Genomic DNA, 20,390 nt, shown 5'->3' on the forward strand with positions numbered 1-20,390 from the left:
CAATTTGGATCTATTTCTCTCATTGGTTGCTGCAGCTCAGCCTGGTTTCTCCCAAATCATGTGATTTACAAGAACTGTGTCATCTGGCTTCTCTGTTTGACTGCAGTGAAGGTTGTTTCCTCTGCACCAAATGGTTCAGGCATGGCAAACTACCCATAAAGATGTTGTAAAGGGTTTTCTCTCTATAATGATCCCTACATTGTGTTTAACAGTTTTCTCCCTGTAGTGAATCAGATCTATTTTAAACATCATGTTATCTGTTACCTTCTTGCAGAAGTTTATGCAACAGTCAGTATAACAGTTGCATAACAGTCATGTGCAGTTATGTTTCTTTTATGCAGTTCAACCTCCTTGTGTTCATTGCTGCTCAGAGATAGAGTGATAGAGTTCTGAAAAAAAAAATCATTAAGCTTCCAAGTTTTGCTAATTATACCTATTCAGGCACTGTTAAAGGCATGTGGAGGACAGGAGAATGGGTTATCATTACATGACTGCATGGTTTATGACATCAAAACTGCAAAACAAATCTCTTAAAATGGTGCATAACCCATGTCCATCTATGGGCACTGTCAGCCAGTCTGTCAACCTGCCATTAAAAATAATCAAGACAGAATAAAGCTGTAATTCTTAGGGGGCAATGTTCATGGTCAGCGAATATAGAGGGCTAGGGCATGGCCTGGTGGTACGAAGGGCAGACAGTGCATAGAGGGCCAGTGCAGAGCCTGTGATGGCACAGAGAGCATCTGAGGCAGAGAGAGGTCAGAGCCTTGCTTTGGCTGTTGGAAAGAGCCTACAGTGCAATAGTACATGCCTTAGGAGGTTACCTGGTACAGAAATAGCAAAATCATATGATGAAAAATCTGAACATGTATACATGCCCTTAACCTCCTTCACCATCTTCAGCCCTGTATCAATGAACAGTTCCATTTTAATTTAATTTTAACACAAAACAGCACAATACAAAGTAGTCAAATAATTTTATTTCAATGTGAATGCTGATGATAGTATACCAACATGCCAGTGCTGATGCACCAGCAACATGCAACATATAAATGCACCAAAATCATTGATAGAGCCCTACCTTGTTAGCATTAACACATTAGTATTACCATTAACAGTATAAATATGCTAGAATTACTTTTTTTGGTTCATTTCTTTGTATTGTGAGTAAGTGGGAGTGCGTTTTCCTCTTCCTTGCCATGATGAGACTCATGAGCTTACCGAGACACAAATGAGCTCAAGAGACTTTGATTCCCTGCGTGCTGCCTGGAAAGCAGCTGCTTCCTCCAGGCTTGCTCCTGACAGTGGCCCCACCCCACACTCCACTTGTGCCTTCAACGCCTCATCCATTTATTAATTCTTATTCTCCCCATGTGGTGAAAGTTACACTGAGGGCTTAGTGCATCATTTGCTACCTTGTAGACAGCTATTGTTTAAGAGCAGTGTACTGGAGCTTTTAGGTTTAGTTTCTTGCAGTAGCCTTTTGTCATATGTGGATATTTGGGTACAGATTTGTGAATGTGGAATATTTCTTGCATGTACTGTGCAGTCATCACAGGGGGAAATGCTATTTTAAAAAAAAAAAATCATAAATCTTTACCATTTTTCCTTTATATTTTCCAAAATTGTCATCACATAGCTGTCCAACAATCTAGTTTACTATAATAGCCAATAGTTTATAGGTCTAGGCAACATGTTCACATTTTCAGCGAGACTGATCAAGTTTATATGTTGCTCACTAACATAAAACAAATGCTACTCTTTCATTATAGGGAAAATAAGCTGTTCAATGGCTGAGGAGATGAGGCACAATGAGACAAGGCTTATGGCTGGCTTTGGTAGCTAGTAGCAGCCTTAGGGGAGGGCAGCTGTCTTCTAGATGACACTGAGGGAATAAAGTCCCAATAATGTCCAGATGCCTTCGTCAAGAAGCTCAATCTGAATTTAGAAAACTGGATTTGAATTTGGACCAGCAAAATTGAAATGATAGCTATATTAAGTTAAATTCAGTAACTGCACATCATTTTCAAGTTCTCGCATTAAAAAATGTATTGGAATTCATTTATTTGAAAAAATAATTTTTGTTAAATTCATTGGTCCATTATAAACATGATATGCAATTCAAACAAGTGCAGTAGCTGTTTTCACTAATCTATGTACACCATATTCCTCCAGTGTGGATGCTTGTTATCACCCAGCTCTGTTCTAACACATAATTAGGTGACATTTCATCAGACAGTGTCCATGTTGATCTCTGTATATCTGACTCAGTGAGAGTCGGGGGTATGATGTCCATCCACAACTCCTGGATATGAAGACAAAAATACAAGAATTGCGTTTGGACAATCAACGCCAGACTCCCTGTCACATGTGAGATGAAGTGCACCAAAGCATCATTTAGCCCTGGGAGTAAAACCTGAAAGAGATGGATGGATGGATGGGAGTTGTGTGAAAACACAAAAAAATTAATCTTGTAAAAAATATGTTTCATATTCAGTTATTTTGTTCAAGTGCCTGTGCGTCTTTCTGCAACTGTAGAATGAATGAACTATTAAAAAAAAAAAAAGCAGGTCATACTCTTAAAAAAAAAAAAAAAAAGTAATCCAAGCATAGCTGTCTCTCCAAACTAGATATTTGTAGGCTTTTCTTGGGAAAGACAGTTTCCAATTGTTTGTATGTCCAAATGGTCAAACATGCATTAGATACATTAGATATAATGAAGCAATTCTTTGTCCTTGAAAATACAAGAATATGCCTTGGCTGTGAAGTGGTTTTCAAATGAATGAATTTGTATTTGCAAGTGAAACGAAGTACACAAAGGATATTTTCATACTTACCTATTTATGTACCAACAGCACCAATTTAATGATAGTCCCAAAGAGGCATTCATCATGTGTCCCTATGCACATAAAGCAACAAACTCATATACTTTCTAACTTTTTTGCCATATTGTGAAGCCTGCACTCCTCTGCATCCATCCTCAACTGCTGCTGGTTCACTTTGCCTGTCCATGTCCCTCTCACCCTCTTTCCCTCTATCCATCTCATTTCATGCAGGACTGGGGTTACCTAAGAGACTCGGCCTCAATGGAGAAAATCTCTTTTGCTACAATTAACTGTGAAAGTGACAGGGGGAAAAGAAGGAGGGATCTACAGAGGGGTGCAGACAGACAGAAGAAAAGAGAGTGGGAAAGACAGAAGTGCCCATGGCAGGTAGAGAGATGGAAAATTAATATTTGCACTCATTTGAAAAAAAAAACAAAACAAAACAAAAAAAAACTAGAGATAAATAACAATACCTTACCATAGTTATAGATTTTTTTCAACTGAATACTTGGGATTTTTTGTTTGCAGCATTCAACCTTTTGATGAGTGTTTATATTTTGTTTTATAATGAGGGAGGTCAACTAATTTCCATGATGACCTAATATGCAATGGACGTGTTCTGTTTTTTTTTTTTTTTTTTTTTTTTTTTTTTTATTATTATTATTACTTATCCAATTTGCCAACTCACTCATAATAACACATTTTATCAAGTTCTGTAGCATTTCATACATGAAGTAGGATTAGACCAAATTAGGTTGAATTACACTGATCCCAGTAAAAATGAATTATGTCTATCACCATAATTTCTAAAAACTGTGGAAGGAGTGACCACTGGGTTACTATGGAGAGGTGTACACAAAAGGGTGTGGCGTGGGAATGTCTCCAGGGGTCAGCAATGAGGGTGAAGGGGTCAGAGGTCAGAGCCAGCTGGACAGCACACAAGAGGAGATGAGGGTGAGAAAAAGAGGAGGGGAGCCAGTCCAGAGACTGACTGCCTGGACCCAATGGGACATTAACATTGAACTGAAGGGAGTCTCACTGACCAATGCCTTTTCATGGAAAAACTAAGCTATGACACACTCATGTGTAATGGTCCGTGGTAATTGACAAGTGACAAGACTCTCATTGCGGATGCAAAAAGCAGCTATCAAAATGCAGTGGTGGATTACAAGCTATACTGGCATTTCATGATTATATGGAATTAGACCATGTTTTAGTCTATTTTACACTGATCACTGAAAAAAAGTTGTTAAACCTTTCCTGAATGTACTGCAATGGATTAGAGTCTCTTCATCTCATAGAGTTATCCTTATGAATGTGAAATATTTTGAAGGATACCAGTATGTGTATAAATACATATAACTTAATATTGCACTGGTTGCTTAATGCCTTGCCTCAGAATATAATGTAAATGGGATCTTCATTTGATTCTTGGAAACTGGAATTAACAGTAAACAGTTTTTTTACTTAACAGTAAAAAAAAAAAACAAACAAAAAAAAACCTCTAAAGTTAAATGCACATATCCCTCTTCAATTTTTGTCTCTTTATTTCACTTCTTAATAACGTACCTTAGGGAACATCGACTTCAACATTTACTAATTGACAATAAATTTCCAGCTAACTGGAGGATCATCATCATTTCAGACTTCATGAACCGCACCTTGTGTAACTGTAGAGTGTATGTGTATCTTTTTTCTGTTGTATTGTCTGTATTGCATACATGTGAAGCAAAATTTAAAAACAAACAAACAAACAAACAAACAAACAAACAAACAAACAAACAAACAAACAAAAAAAAACACAGTGAAAGACTTTTGTCAGAGGCAACAGAGATTTATTCAAAGTATGATCAGTGTTTTCTCACAATATTCACAGAAACAATGTCTGACAACTAGAGAGGCAATTTATTCACAGTTTAATTAACATCATACAATTCTTAGTGCAGATTTTTGAAACACAATATTTGACATTCAAAGTTGTTGTTTTTTTTTTTTTTTTCCCCCAGTGCCACATCACCTGTGAATATAAATGGTCCATGTATCTCAAGGGTGCACACAGGAAGGTGTGTATCTGTGTGCTCTGCCTTCCATGTTGCTGCTAGTGAAGGTCGGGTCAGTGAGGGCAGCAAGCAGTCTGGATGGGGGGCATACCCTGGTGGTCTAAAAGACAATCTAGGGGCCCAGTCCGGGGGGTCAATATGCAAATAGTCACCCCAAGTGAAAGGCATAGAGCAGATCAATGTTCTCACATTTCTCTTGCTGCCCATGACTGTGAATGTGCACGCCTACACTCGACATGAGGTTTTTATATTCAATGAAATTCAATCACAACAATAGAAAAGGCAGCTGTATTTTCACAAAGCTAAGAGCTTGATGCAACATGGGATGCAGAAGGCTAGTTTGAATGTATTTTAACAAAGACACTGAAGAAACTCTTGACACATGCATAAGACCATCAAATTTCACTGACGTGGTGCAAGAACAGTCAAAAATACATTGTACTGTGAATGGAAAAAAATGCCAAAGTAATTAATTTTATCATGGATACTGATGGAAATACCAACAAAAGCTTCATAATTGGAGGTTTCACACACCCTGGTCACCTGTCTCAGCACATGTGACACAGATGAAATTGAGTTTTTCTGTTTCAGGCAAGCCGACCCACTGCTGACCCCCAGTGGACTCTATGGCACCCATAATGCCACAGTCATATTGACTGTCTGGCCCTTGCCCTGGGGCCCAGTTCTGGTAGCAGCCTGTGTCTAACCTGATCCAGAACCAAAATTTGAAGCTACAGCTGTAGCGCAGGCCCAGCCAAACATGTGATGATGTGGCATTCTTTACCTTTTCAGACACTCTCTCCTGAATCTCTTCAGTGGTGACATACACAAGGTCAACATGGTGCTCTCTGCAGTAACTCAAGGCTTCACTCCATGTCATGTTTTCCTGGACTAGTATGAGTTTGTCTATTGGAAGAAAACAGAGAAGAAAGGAAATACTATTTTTTTTTTTTATCATTTCACATAGAATGGTATTTTTGAAGAACAAATTAAGAGAAAAATGTTTAGTACAAGTGAATGATAAGTAACTCATCAGTAGTGAAACCTTGAATATTTTCAGAGGGCTTTAGAGTGGAGAACTCTGTAGCACCGTCTGTAGTTATTTGCATTGTAGTTGAAGGAAGTGGACTCTGTGTTTCTGTCACAGTGACAGACTCTGTAGGGTCTGTAGTATTCATTGTAGTCACTTCAAATGTTGATGTAACATTGTGATCATAGCTCTTGCTTGTTGTAAAAGGTTGCTGGGTGCTTGTCGGTTGGGTGGTTGCTGGTGTTGTAGTTGTTTTCCTTGCTGTGAGAATGAGTAATACATTAGCACATACATTGAAAAGATGACAGTGATAGCTCTGTTTCATACTGTGAATAAAAATGTTTCTTAACACACTGATATAACTTTAAAAATCATCAGTTTGCTGACAGACAGTATATCATACTGTAAGCAAAGGACATCAACTCACCCCCTTGACATACAAATTTATACGTGTTGCTACACCTCAGGTCATTCCACTGCCCTTTGTCTTTGAATATGGCAGCAACACAGTCCTGATTGGCAAGGCGATTAGGTTGATTGGGCTTCCAGTAACGAAATGATGACGGGGCTTCCATCAGACCACTTCCAGGCATCTTTGAAAAGGCCAATCCACACAGTCTGTGACAAGGTCACATTCTGCACTGCCTGATTCTCCTCTGCTGACTGGATGCTGACCAGGTCAGATGATAGGTTCCTGCAGTGATTCTGAGCCTCTCTCCATGATTTGACCTCAGCGATGAAAATGTGACCAGTGGCATGATCATTACCTTCAAATGCAAATATTTATTATGTTAAACACATGCAACATGCTGACATTAAGCATGTAGGCATAATTTATTTTTAGTTCCAAATGAATCTGGCTAGTTGCAATTTTGTGATTTTACTCACCATCACATATAAATCCCCTTTTAGTGTCACAGTCACTTTCAAACCACTTGCCATCATGATCCATTGCACCACACTTATCTTGAGTGGTGTTTTGCGGCTCTCCTGCCTTCCAGTTAAGAAAGTCCAGTCCCTTATCGGGCAAAGACCAATGCCACATCCATACATCTCCAATCTCCAGTCCTATCCAGGCTCTCTTTACGTTACTTGGAACTAAAGCAATCAAATTATCCATATCTGTTGAGTTGCGAACTGTTGCCAAACCAGTGTATGTTGCTCTGCAAAAGCTCTTTGCTTCGGTGTAGCTCTTTGGATCATTTACAAGGTGAAATTCTGAAGAGGCCGATGTGAAGGAAGAAAATCCTGTGGAATTACCATAGTTTGTTTGGGGAAAGCTAATTAGAGCAGTTAGAGCAGTGGCAGTAACAATAGCAAAAACAAACACAACATTTGTAGATCATGTCTAAGTTCAATTTTCCACTAAATGTCAACAAGTATTTCTTTCTAAATATATAAACTGTTTGTGTCTATACAAATAGCAGGAAACAATATAGGGAAAACTACAGTGGGCACAAACCTGAGATGAACAGCAGACACAAAATTTTAGTCCCTCTCATCCTGATGAATCACAATGTTCGATCTTGATCATGGCAAACCAAAGGACAAAGATTAACTTCGATGACAGTTTCCAAGATCTAACAAAATCACATTGTTCTCTGGTTATAATCAGCGGAGCGAATTAGCAGCAAGAGGGCTGACTACTGAGAGCAGCATGCGGTGTGTAGATGTATAAGAATGTGACTTAACTTGTTTGTAGACACCTTTTTAGGAGCTATGATGTTGTAATAGACAAAGCAGTTTTACAAGTTCCTCTCAGTCCTACACATTACAGGCTGCAGGGTTTGATATTGTTGTAAAGAAATTATACAAAAACAGTTGTACATACATTATGATCAAAAACTGTAATCATGAGGGAACAACTTTGTATGATGACTGTATGAGTCTGTTGACATGTAAAGGCATTATTTCCTCCTATTATCTTCTGCAATGTGGCAGATTGTGCTAAAAATTGCAAACTAAGGGCATGTCATCCATTAGCCTACTTAAGCAGTTAAGACTGAGGGTGAGTAAACCTCAATATGCAGGGAATTATACCCAAAATGTTAACTAATACTGACTATTGTCTGAATAAGAGATTAGTTATTCAATAAAAAAGGAAATACAAATACTCAACAGGTGAGTTTGCAACCCACCCAGAACAAGGAAGTTGCATGACAAACCAAATAAAGGAGTAGAATAGGCAATAGAAAAAGGTGCATTCAGTATTTTAAATCGTAAAACATTGTGGCATATAATTGTTGGGGCAAACACAAAGTGCAACTTACCTCCCCTTTTGTATAGAAAACGTTTTAGCACTTTCCTCTTTTTACAGGTATAGCTGCTGTCTACTTCCAGTGTATCATTTCAGGTGCTCAACAGAACTGAACAATGTGTCAAAGTCAAATGCAAACATTTGCCTACTTCCCCTTCCTATTCTGAATGTAGACTATATGTGAATGAATTAACCTCATAACACCACTGTCCCTTGGTTTGACGTATCTACACTACTTTTGTTTTAATCAAACCTCATTTTATAATAGACCTGCACTGGTGCTAAATTTTAGAATCTGTTCTTATTTTATTTTTATTTTTATTTTTTTTGCCCTACATCATCTTAGTAGAGATATATCTAGCATCTTTTTCAAACATGTGCATGTTCAAATTTGTCCAAGAATTTAAGAATTATTATCAGCAGTCAAAACTAATCCCAAAGGTCAAAACTACACTAAACTGAACTAGACTAAACTAATCTAAACTCAACTGATCTAACAGCCAAAACTAATCCAATCTAAGTTTGTCCCATTCAAGAGGCACCATTATATTACCTATAAGCCCCGTGTCATAACTTTTATAATAAATCAAGCTGAAGATGCATTAATTGGTCAAATTAAAGCAATGTTTTTATTATTGTTGTTCCAAGCGTGTCATGTGACAGTGCTGTGATGGGTGGTCCCATGAGACATTTTGGCTCAAGAGATACTGGCGTTGAGCCAACATGGCTTCCATTCAGTGTGTAAACAACAACAGCGTCAAGTTGAAGTGAACTGGATCTCAGTGTCGGCCTGTTACCTCGCCCCTGCTATCTAAAATTACAAACTGTTTTAGTTATGCTGTTTTTAACGATGCATTGAACGTGTGCCTGGTAAGTATATCCTGTTTCAGCTTATTAGAATTTATCAATAAGTGCTTTTAAGACCATCAGCTTGCTCCAGTCCTCATAGCTAGAATAATTAGCTAGCTAGAACCGTAGCTAGCGAACAAGCTAATGTTAGCTAGCAGTATAGCTAGCATTCGTTATTGCTTAAGTTATATGCAAGACTGTTTTGAATACTGTTCAAATATATATGCCTATAGTAGCATGTAAACTGAATCTTGATTATTGTTATGTTATGTACGTGCCAACGTTGCGTATGTGAATACATCGACCAGTATTATGACTCCTCGAGCTAGTTTGGCTAACGTTAACTAGCCCGCTAACGTTAGCTGTCTAGGTTCGCCGCAACGTTTGGTTTCACGGGTTTAGCTATCTTAGCTAGATATGTTTGCGGCTACGTTGACTGTGTTGGCTAATGATGGCACGCTCGGCTACGGCAAAAGCTAATTTATGTGTTAAGATCAGTAAAATTTTGAACTGAGATTGGTGTATTTGCTGACAGATAATAACCCGAGGTTTCTGTTAGCAGTCAACGTTAGCAGTTAACGTTATCTAGGGAACACAGCGAATTGTTAGCAGCAGCGTTATTTACTATAATATAACAATACTGGCAACAGTGTTCATGTGTGATACAAGCAGTCGCAAATTCAAGTAACGTTAATCTGAGTGGTGTTTGCATACAGTTTATACGATGCGCCAGCTTGTTGTGTATTATTTTGTTAAGGGGAATGAATACAGTGTTATGTAAACAATATGGACTATTATTAGCATGGGTGTCTGCCCTCACTTTAATCCGTCAAATCGCCCCATGCCAGTGATGATAGGAAAAGATAGTGTGCAAGATGTCATTGCTAAACTTAACCTCATTCTGTTATCGCTGGTTGAAATTATTTCGAGTAACGTTAGTGAAACGGCACAGCACTTTGGCATATCAAACATACAGGCCCATTTAACTTTTCTGTTGTGGGATGAACGTTACCTAACTAACTTGGGCAGCTAACGTTGTTGCAACACGCAGGGTTTATAAAAATCACATACTAGCTTGTTTCCTGACAAGATGGGTAGTGTTTGAAGTAACTTATTACAAACCCCGCAATCTCTATATGTTTTACCATTCCTTCGTATTTCTTTACATCTTGAGCGGGAGTCGTGACCAAAGCAAAGAAAAAAAAATAATTGGCTGGTCAGAGCCAGGGTCTGGTGTGGTACCTTCCCTCCGTAAGGCCAGTTTACGCCTGTGCGTCAGACTGTTGCTGTAGCTACGCATTAGTTGTTTACAGCAGTGAAAGACTTACTATGAATGTCTGAAAGAACAGTGCTACTTCTGTTGTCAGGCTAAGAAAGTACAGATAAAAATGGGAGTAATTGTTTGCATTCTTTGAGATAGAGATTTTTTTTTATGTATTTCTTGGCATGAATTCCATGAGCAGTTTTTATAATATGGGGATGATGTGTTGTATAAATGAACATACTTGTGAGCCTCCCCACTCTTTCTTTCTTTGGGCATGTCTGTGTTATGCATGCAAATCAATGGACATCACATGGAAGAACCACAAAATAGCCAAGGCTACTAAAGTTTTTGCGGTGTTGCATTGCACTACAGGCAGTACCAATCTTAGAGAGGTACTTTCAGCAGTAGTTGCAAGTACTGCGACTATGACAGAAACCCACCACAAAGCTATTGTGTCAATTTGACACAGAAATATAAATTGGTCATTACTATGTACATATACATAAGATGCCATTTTGGTCCAACTGCAAAAGCGTCATGCTTTGTGAAGGTGGTAGTACTGCAGGAAAAAAAAATAAAACATAGGCAGCTTTTAATATGGTGCCATAAAGTGTGAACAAATATTTGTACATGCTGTGACTTGAAGTGTTTTTCTTTAATTACACTTCACATCAGATGGAGCTTTAGGGCTTGGCACTATGACCGAAAAATAATATTTTGATTTTAATCTCAATTTTTCTTGTCTTTCACTTACCACTACTACTGACTGATGAGCATCTTTGCGGGTATGGACATGTGACTGGTGATTTGTGTACATGTTTCTGGGCATGCTGTAAATTGGGGCTTCTTTTACAGTACTTGACAGCTGTTACAACATTATACTTAGTCAAAAATCTGGATTTTACTATTCAGGTGTGTTTTTTCTGTCGATTTAAAACATAAATTTGAATTAAGCAATCTTTCGCCCAACCCTAGGGAGCTGGTAGATTCCAAAATTGCTGTCTGAATTGCACAGTTGCGTATCAAATCCAATCCAATCCAATCAACTTTATCGTCATTTTACCGTACATGCACTAGGAATACAGATAAAGAGATGGCATTTGCAAGGGATTCCTACACAAAAACAAACCTCCTACCAATCTATGAATAAGTGCCATAAAATACAATAAAAAGCCACAGTAACCATACATCAGTACCACACATCATTCCTTTGTCCCCATAGTTTGTTAAAGTGACCCTTCTAATAGTGATAATATAAATTGCTATAAAAGTGCGATTAAAATTGCACTGCCAAACTGAGTTCTGCAGAATGCAAATAAAGTGCTAGTGTAAAAAGTAAAAAGTTCAGCTGTTGAACCATTCAGTATCCTCACCGCCTGTGGCAGGAAGCTGTTCAGCAAGGACAGTTGGGATGCACAAATCTCTCACAAAGTCACTCACTCCGATCCCCCGATAGGCTGCTGCATCTGTGCGTGCTGCCATGTAGTGAGAGGTCATTAGAAATGATTGGAAATGTAGCCTCAGTTAGGTCAAGGAAAGAAGTATTTATGTGAGGTACTTTTAGTTTTAATTAGATGTAATGACAGTAATTTGACAATAATTTTAATCCTTCTGTGCACTTTCAGAGCTTTTGACAAAGATGCACAAGTTTCTTTCATGCCTGGCTGGCCAGAAATGTGCTCCAGTGCTAATCATTTCCTTTTCTGCTGCCCTCAGATTGTAATCCTTCAGACGGGTCATCATCCTCTCCACTGGGTAGCTGAATAGCCATGTCCTCACAGCAGCCCATCAGCTCAGCCTCCAACAGCCCCACCAACGTTTTGGGTTCCCCTTTCTCAGTCATTAGTCCCTCACTTAGCTCTCCAGGGGTCACACCTTCTCTGGGATTTGGACCCATCAGTACCAATCAGGTAAGAATAATCATTCATATCCTATTAGCTGTTACCCCTTAATTTCATGACAGTTGCTGTTTTCCCACTGGCACTTTTGGCTGCATTGAGTCAAACCAGTTTAAGTGTGGTGAGCTGTGTTGAGCTATGCCCAAGCTGGGCCATCTCCAGAGTAGGGCCAAAGCATGCCGCCTCCGCTCTCAAATGAGATGCATTGTCATTAGAGGGGTTCGTCATCATTGATTGGCTGGAGAGAAACTGAACAGCTCTGAAACAGAGCTGCATACAGCCAGGAAGTTGATATACTGGCACTTGTGACAGTTGTACTGTAGTTGATATCTAACCACGTAAAAAGTTATATTTTTCAGCAAATCTTGTAGGTGCATTGATATTTTTCATGTGATGCAGCCATTTCAAGTTGGCCATGCTGATTTTTTTGAAAATATAACACTCATGTGGGGTGCCGGTAGAGAAGGGAAGAGAACACGTTAGTTAAACAGAGTTAACAAAAACATAGATTTTAAAATTACAGAGAATTAAAATGTTACCATGTTTTGGCATACAAGTTCAAAGAGTTGTAGTTTGAAAAACGAGAAAATAGTCAGTTTTCACCTGACAGCAACAGAATTTATTAAAAACAGATGCCAGACCTCATACTCTACCATTTTCCTCGGAGAGTTGATATATCTGGAGTTGGAAGGTACAAGCTCAGAGAAAGCACTAGACCCATCATTTATCCATGTCTCAGTCACACATAAGCCATAGGTTCCCGATAACTGCTATAATGTATGTAATACAGTGAAACAAATACAGAGAAAACGAGAAAGAGCTAAACCTTAGAGGCTTGCAGAGTTTTACAGTATAATTTCTATATTGTATTGTATTATATTTGAAACATACAGTAGTTTAATTTGTTGAACAATGTAATTGGCTGCTGAGTCGCTAAAGTTTTCCTCTGCAAGGGTGGCCTATGGTCTGGAAAAGGGGAGGTACCCCATCTGCACTTATATTGACTGCACTCTTCTATTTACTACTGTTTTCCCTGTCAGCAAGCTGCATAGAAATACTTTGAAATAGCATCATTTTTGTTGGCTTCTTCTTTTTGTATATTCAGGTCAATTCCTCAGTGCCCATTTCAGGGATGCATTCAATCAGCAGCTCAGATGATATCAAACCCCCGTTTGGCTTGAGACCCATGTCTGCCCACAGCCCTGGAATAATGCTATCTCAGAAACGTCTATGTGCCATCTGCGGAGACCGTTCCTCTGGTGAGTGAATGAACTAAAAGTGCAGGAGTTGAGGTGAAAACATTAGCTGGAGACTTGTTTAAAACCTGTGGAAATTTAAGTGTGAACAAATACTTCGCTGTAATCATGTGATATGATTCTGTTGCTGATGGAAATACAAAATATGTGTCTCCAGTCTGTTGGAGTCAGTTTCATGTTGGATCTCCCTGACGGCAACTATGTTTTCTCTGTCATTTTAAAATTTACAGGCAAGCACTATGGTGTGTACAGCTGTGAAGGTTGCAAAGGTTTCTTCAAACGAACTGTGCGTAAAGACCTAAGCTACACCTGCAGGGATAACAAAGAGTGCCTGGTTGACAAACGCCAGCGCAACCGCTGTCAGTACTGCCGCTACCAGAAGTGCCTGGCCATGGGCATGAAGAGGGAAGGTATGTCAGGGATGGTATGGTGTAAGAGGTTAAAGTTGATATGCAGAGGTGAGAGAGTGTTACGGAAGTTTGCAGGAATTTTGTTGTGAACTGTTGTGAACTGTTGTGAACTGACTTAGGAAAAAAGCACTCGGAAGCGAGTTTAACTGAATAGAAGGCAGTCACATCAAAAATGTATGCAGAGCTTCATTTAGTGGTTGGTGATTGGCTCTCTCTCACCAAGTTCACCATCGCACCTAAATCAAGCAATGTTCACCGATAGTTACAGACTTCCTCTAGCTTAATCCTTTGATGCGAACTGCCACTCGTCACTGCCACTATTTTCTGTCATCTTTACTCTCATCCTTCTGTCATCTTTGCTGATCACAAAAATCTCAAGGTTTGAGTCTACTTACGGAATATTAAATGGGTTGTTAATTTGTATTATTATTTTTTTTTTAATTTACCGTATTTCACCAATTAATCGCCGAGCTGCAAATAGCCACCTGGTTCTTTTAAACGCCTGGGGTCTGCACCCATTTTGCGTATTAAACGGCCACCCGAATAACTGCCGGGGCGATTATTTGCATATTATTTGCCGCACAGTAACTGTGCGGTACTTCTGTTTTCTGTCAAAATAAGAGAGCTGGTAAATGTTAGAAAAAAGGGTGTACCGTAATCTTAAATTGACTGACTAACTCTTATTTTGACAGAAAACGGAAGTGTCAGAGGGAATGACTCGCAGCGCGAGCGGTTAGCACTATGTTTGTATGTACAGATATGTTTGCCTTATGCCTTACAGTACTTTTGCACTAAAAAATATGTTGGACAGTAACTGTTATCACAATAATTGCCTGGTGCAGGTCTGTGTAAAAATAAATAAAGGCCTGCAGTGAATAGCCGCCTGGTTCTTTTAAATGCCTGGGGTCCAAGTTGATTTTGCGTATTAAAAGCCCGGGCTATTAATTGGTGAAATACGGTAATCTTAATTATTACTATTTTTTTTTAAAATTCTGTGTTTTGGTTCTTGGATAGAAGTCATATCAGCATCTTAAAGCAGGTGTAGAGGTGATTGGCACAATTATCAGTTGAATGCTGTAGCAATAAAAGAATTAGGGGAGAAACTCTTGCATCTATATGGTGATGCAGCTTTGTGATATATCAAAATAATACAGTAAAAGAATGCAACAGTGAACAATTTTGTTTTATCCTCACAAGTTTGCAGCTCTGATTTATACATTAGTGTGACCCTTTTTTCCCTCCACACAATCTTTATATTTTATTTGGCCTCATATTTACCACCACCTGTTTTCTTATCTTGGTTGGTACAGCGGTCCAGGAGGAAAGGCAGAGGAACCGAGAGCGTGAAGGAGAGCTGGAGTGCAGCATTGCTGTGAATGAGGAGATGCCTGTGGAGAAGATCTTGGAGGCAGAGACTGCTGTGGAGCAGAGGACTGAGCTTCACTCTGATGGAGGCTCTGCAGCCAACTCTGTGAGTTGCTGGAAGATAGCATTAATAGATTTGCATGACTGACTGTATTAATGCTGTGTTTTTTGGCAGTGCAGTAGGTTTGGACCCCGATAACTTATCTTTTTTGGAAGAACACGGTTAACATAGTTAGCGGGAGTATTTACACTACTCACAAAAAGTTAGGGATATATAAAGTTAGGATGAACCTAAAATGCATCATAACCTTTACAGGTGAACTTAATGTGACCTTCTGTAAACTTTTGAATGCACATGTCCAACTGTTCAGTGTTTCAGTACTTTTTGCACAAGTTGCTGTTCTCTAACAAGGAGTTTAACGGCAAAATTCACATCAGGTGTTTGATGCTCCAGCTCATCGAGGTCGTATCATTAGGGCACGGCTGCTGGAGACTGGGGTACCTCAGATGGAGTGGCCTGCACTTTCTCAGACCTGAATTCCATAGAAAACCTATGGGATCAGCTGAGTCGCCGTGTAGAGGCTGGAGCTCTGTACCCCAGAACCTCAATGTCCTGAGGGCCGCCCTTCAAGAAGAGTGGGATGCCATGCCTCAGCAGACAATAAGTCGACTTGTGAACAGCATGAGACGTCGTTGTCGAGCTGTAATTGATGCTCAAGGGCACATGACAAGTTGTTGACACTGACATTTTTTGATGTGGTATATCCACCACTGTTGTTGGCTTTTTTTTCAAGAAATTGTTTGAGATGAGGAAATCACCAGTGTATGCTTCTACTTAAATGCCCTACTTTCATGATATAATATCACTGTAGCGTGAACTTTTTATATTTTCCATAAATTTCACCCAAAAGCCAAATATCCCTAACTTTTTGTGAGTAGTGTATTTTTGACATGTCACTGGGGACTCATGGTTTTGTATTGTTTGGTTTTAGCCCCATGATGCAGTCACCAACATCTGCCAGACTGCAGATAAACAGCTGTTTGCCTTGGTGGAGTGGGCAAAGAGAATTCCCCATTTCTCTGAGCTGCCCCTTGATGACCAGGTCATCCTTCTGCGTGCAGGTATGACTAACTACTTACAGCCTTGGTGATTTATGTGGTACGGGGCCTGGCAAATAAATACATAGAATGTCAGTAGAAATTGTTACCATTTATGGAAGAGCAAGATTATGTCTCATATATCTTAAAATGATTAATAGGCTACAGCTTTTTGGGTGTTGCTTTGCTGTAAGTCAGAATTATGAAAACCAGCAAGGCCAAGGCAACTCCCAAAGATTTTGAAACTGACTTACAGGATTCACTGAGTGACTACTGAATATTTTGATCTATAACAACAAATGTGGCTGGAAAAATACTTTGTGGATATAAAAGCCATTTGAAGTGCTTTATTTAATATTCCAATAACCAAATCTTACTTTAAACACCATGAATGCCATTTTTGCCATTTTAAACCTCCTGTCATCCACTTCACAATGTGGCCATCAATCACCACAGTGATTGGACGTATCGAAAGCGCTCACCCAATCATAATCCTAAATTTAACCAACTGGCCTTTTTTGTCCAGAACTCTGGTGGGATTCCTAATAACGCTGAGTGACCACTCATTGCAACCACAGTAACAAGAAAAAAACAACAACAATATAATATATTTTCAATATATTTTGGTTTGGTGGAGTGTGTTGCATGTGGTTCTATGTTGAATTCAGCAGTATAGCTTCTGAAATCCATTGCACTTAATTTAGTACTCACCTATGTCTGACTGAATATATATTATTTTGTCAGGGTGGAATGAGCTCCTGATTGCCTCCTTCTCCCACCGCTCCATTGCTTTGAAGGATGGAGTTCTTCTGGCCTCCGAGCTTCACAGGGACAATGCACACAGTGCAGGAGTCGCAGCCATTTTTGACAGGTACATCAGTAGAGCCAGGCAATCATCCATATTCCCAAATGTAATTTGTACCTCATGTTAACATCTTTGTGTCATACAATATGCATTATATCTGCATAATAACCAACATTATTTAATACAGGGAAAGTGTGCAGAGTGCAGAGGTGGGCGCCATCTTTGACAGGTACTTGGCTCATTTTACACAATTTTTTGACTCCGAGAAACAAGACTAGAGTATTAGCAACTTACGTGTTAATTATTAACTTGTGAAGAATGTTCTGGTAAATGGTAAATATTTTCTCCTTAAGCTTTTTGTATTTCACTCTCATATTTTTCTCTTACATTTAGGGTTCTCACTGAACTTGTCAGTAAAATGAGAGATATGCAAATGGACAAGACAGAGCTGGGCTGCCTTCGAGCCATTGTTCTCTTCAACCCAGGTACCTGATGGCCAAAATTGCTTTGCTGACGTAACAAGCAATAATAAAACAGTAATAAAACATTTTTTTTGTTTATTTTCCTGCAGATGCAAAAGGGCTATCCAACACCAGTGAGGTAGAGCTCCTTAGAGAGAAGGTCTATGCATCACTGGAAGCCTACTGCAAACAGAAATACCCAGAGCAGCAGGGAAGGTAAACATCCTCAAATGTGTCTTTGAATAGTGACATTTCAAATATTACGTGTCATTGATGAATTATGTAACTTAGTCATGTCGCACTAAGTGAAATGTTCTCTGCCCAACAGGTTTGCTAAGCTCCTCCTTAGACTGCCTGCACTGCGTTCCATTGGCTTGAAGTGCTTGGAGCATCTCTTTTTCTTCAAGCTGATTGGTGACACACCAATTGACACTTTCCTTATGGAAATGCTTGAAGCTCCGCATCAGTTGTCGTAGGCAGGAGAAGTGTACTGTGTTTGGGGTTAGATAGCTGAGGTCTGGGAATGTGCTGGAGTGGGACTGCACTTTTAGTTCTTTGAAATTTGTCGATTCGTCTCACTGCTGTCTGGGTTACACTATTTTAGTGCATCACAGATTCGCTCTTTAGACCAAACCCAAGACTTGCCATGATCTGTAAGTTGGTGCTATATATTGAAATAACTTCATGAGTGACTAAGATAAAACGTATTTTTAAAAATTGGAACATTTAGTTCCCTTACTGGAGCTAAAATTTGGATATACATTTTTATATAACTATGCATTTTAGACTCCCCAAATGATAAGCTTCAATTCTGTTTCCCCATGATCTGTAAAACCTATTTTTAAAATTAAGGCAGACTGGATCATGGGTATGCAATAAGGATGTGGTCTCCTTTTTATAATTTGTAATTCAAACCAGATCTTGGAAAAAGTTGAATGTTTGATTGTCAATTCTAGGTAAAGGAAAGTACTGTACCAAACTCTCACTAGGTACTGTGTCCAACCATAGCCCCTAGTGTATTTGAAATCCTGTAACGTGATACAAATTCAACATCTTAACAGCGAACCTGGGATAAAAAGACAAGTGGGTTGTTGCAACTGGAGGCCAGACTTGTTTGTGTTGATTGAGGATTAGCTTTATGTATCTGGTAATATACAATTAGTGTTGTTTACTTCTTTGCTGTTTTATAAATCTAATCACTTTGCAGTTAATGATTAGACTGCACTGCACACTTGATATGTACTATTTCTAAAACATACTATTATCAAATGTCTGACCAGGTAAAGGTCAAGTGTTTGTCCTTTGGTGCTATTTGAGATTTAATTTGACTGTCGGTGCAGCCGTACGCCAAAACACAAACTTAAGGAATGATGCATAAAATGAAAATCCCCCTATGGTTAAAATGTAGCAATACAAAGTGTAACCTGCATAAGCGCGCTCTGCCTGTCAGCTGTTCAGGGCTTTTACAAAGCAAATCATTGTGTGGTGGAAAGGGAATACTCCATTGTGTAATTTATCTAAACAATTCTAAGGTACTGTGCAAAAATAATTGTTCAGGGAAAATGTTGTATATTGATAAATTTGAATAATGAGATCAGGAGACAAATTATGTAATTCTGTATGTGCCCTTGTTTTTTAGTTTTTCAGCTAGCATAAAGCAGAACGTGTCTTGGGTTGCACTGGATTTGCTGAGCCTTTCATTCAGCTGAATCTTTTTCTTTTTTTTTTGAGCTTTTTTTTCTCGCTTTTTTGGTGCTTAGTTGTTTCCTCCCCCCACCCCCACCCCCCTCTTGTTTTTTTTTTAGGGTAGATGTCTTGTTAATCTTAATGTCTGCAGATTATTAAAAGCAAACCATAATCACATATAGAGCCGTAACACCTGTGCACATATAGGAATATTAAACAAGACCAAATGACTTCTGTATGATGACCATGTCTAAACATCAGATCAAGTGTATTGATATATATTGTCATCGACCTCCATGTGCTCTAGAACATAAGTGACTTGAAGCATGGGTTGTGTGGACTAAAAATAAAGAGGCTGAATTTTTCTTGTCTCCTGATTGTCCAAATTATCTGGAATGTGACACTTAACACATTGCTTCTTGTAGATAAAGTGTCAATTTTCTAGGCAAGAACCAGGCTACGAAAAGATGTTCACAACTGACAGTCCAGAGAATTTTTTATTATGAGCCTCTTTATTGTAGTTACGTTACATAGTTTTTGCTGTGGGCATAGGCGCAAGAGAAGCCTGGGATGTCGAGCACTCGTGTCCAAGTTCCACAGTGACGTTATGGCACAGGCAGCGATGTACATGGTGTGCTGATCAAATTAGAGGAAAAAATGTTGAGTGCAATGAAATCAAAGGCTTCTGAGGGATTCCACAGGACTAGTTGGTAAATTAAATCACTGCATGTTTCACCACATTTGTTAACTTACATTTTTCAAGTCTGTGCAGTAAAAACATACAATAAAAAAAAAAACAAACAAAAAAAAGAGAAAAACAATAAACCTCCCTTCATATCTAGCAGAAGTGAGACATCTGTAGACATCTTTAAACCATGCATGGCTTGGTTTGCTTAAATTATACTTAGAATAATACTGCTTTTTGTCTATAATACACTATTCTACACATTTAGCAAAAGGAAGATGAACATAAAGACATTGTCATGACATTTACATCACTTTACAGCATTCTCCTATAATATTACTTTACATATATCTATTTCTTTCTTTTTTCTTTTTTTTTTTTTGACAAAACTCAGCACAATTTGAGAAAAAAGGGCGAGCTCTTCCCCATAACCCAAGTTCT

At 38.8% G+C, this 20,390-nt stretch overlaps 1 protein-coding gene and 1 pseudogene across 2 annotated transcripts; one reads left to right on the forward strand and one right to left on the reverse strand.

The window, feature by feature from the left end:
• Nucleotides 1-4,733: 4,733 nt before the first annotated feature.
• On the reverse strand, nt 4,734-8,283 carry LOC115373796 (macrophage mannose receptor 1-like; annotated as a pseudogene).
• Nucleotides 8,284-8,880: 597 nt separating this feature from the next.
• On the forward strand, nt 8,881-19,785 carry LOC115373331 (retinoic acid receptor RXR-beta-A-like). 2 transcript variants are annotated; one of them, XM_030071665.1, is made up of 11 exons: nt 8,881-9,042; nt 12,002-12,195; nt 13,289-13,442; nt 13,670-13,849; nt 15,151-15,320; nt 16,207-16,336; nt 17,057-17,183; nt 17,305-17,346; nt 17,511-17,602; nt 17,689-17,794; nt 17,907-19,785. In XM_030071665.1, the coding sequence occupies exons 2-11, from the start codon at nt 12,055-12,057 to the stop codon at nt 18,052-18,054; spliced, it is 1,290 nt and encodes a 429-aa protein (XP_029927525.1). In that variant the 5' UTR covers nt 8,881-9,042; nt 12,002-12,054; the 3' UTR covers nt 18,055-19,785. The 2 variants fall into 2 exon arrangements, with proteins under 2 accessions (XP_029927525.1, XP_029927526.1); XM_030071666.1 differs by having other exon boundaries at nt 8,882-9,042; nt 15,160-15,320.
• Nucleotides 19,786-20,390: the final 605 nt, after the last annotated feature.

The sequence above is a fragment of the Myripristis murdjan genome, chromosome 16, assembly GCF_902150065.1.
Source record: "Myripristis murdjan chromosome 16, fMyrMur1.1, whole genome shotgun sequence".
In the NCBI taxonomy this organism is placed as follows: domain Eukaryota; kingdom Metazoa; phylum Chordata; class Actinopteri; order Holocentriformes; family Holocentridae; genus Myripristis; species Myripristis murdjan.

What these genes read in the sequence shown, in the direction of transcription:
- LOC115373331 (XM_030071665.1), top strand. Translation starts at nt 12,055, where the DNA reads ATGTCCTCACAGCAGCCCATCAGCTCAGCCTCCAACAGCCCCACCAAC. An exon ending in GTCGCAGCCATTTTTGACAG is followed by an intron (nt 17,184 to 17,304) that starts GTACATCAGTAG and finishes TATTTAATACAG; the next exon opens with GGAAAGTGTGCAGAGTGCAG. An exon ending in TACCCAGAGCAGCAGGGAAG is followed by an intron (nt 17,795 to 17,906) that starts GTAAACATCCTC and finishes TCTGCCCAACAG; the next exon opens with GTTTGCTAAGCTCCTCCTTA.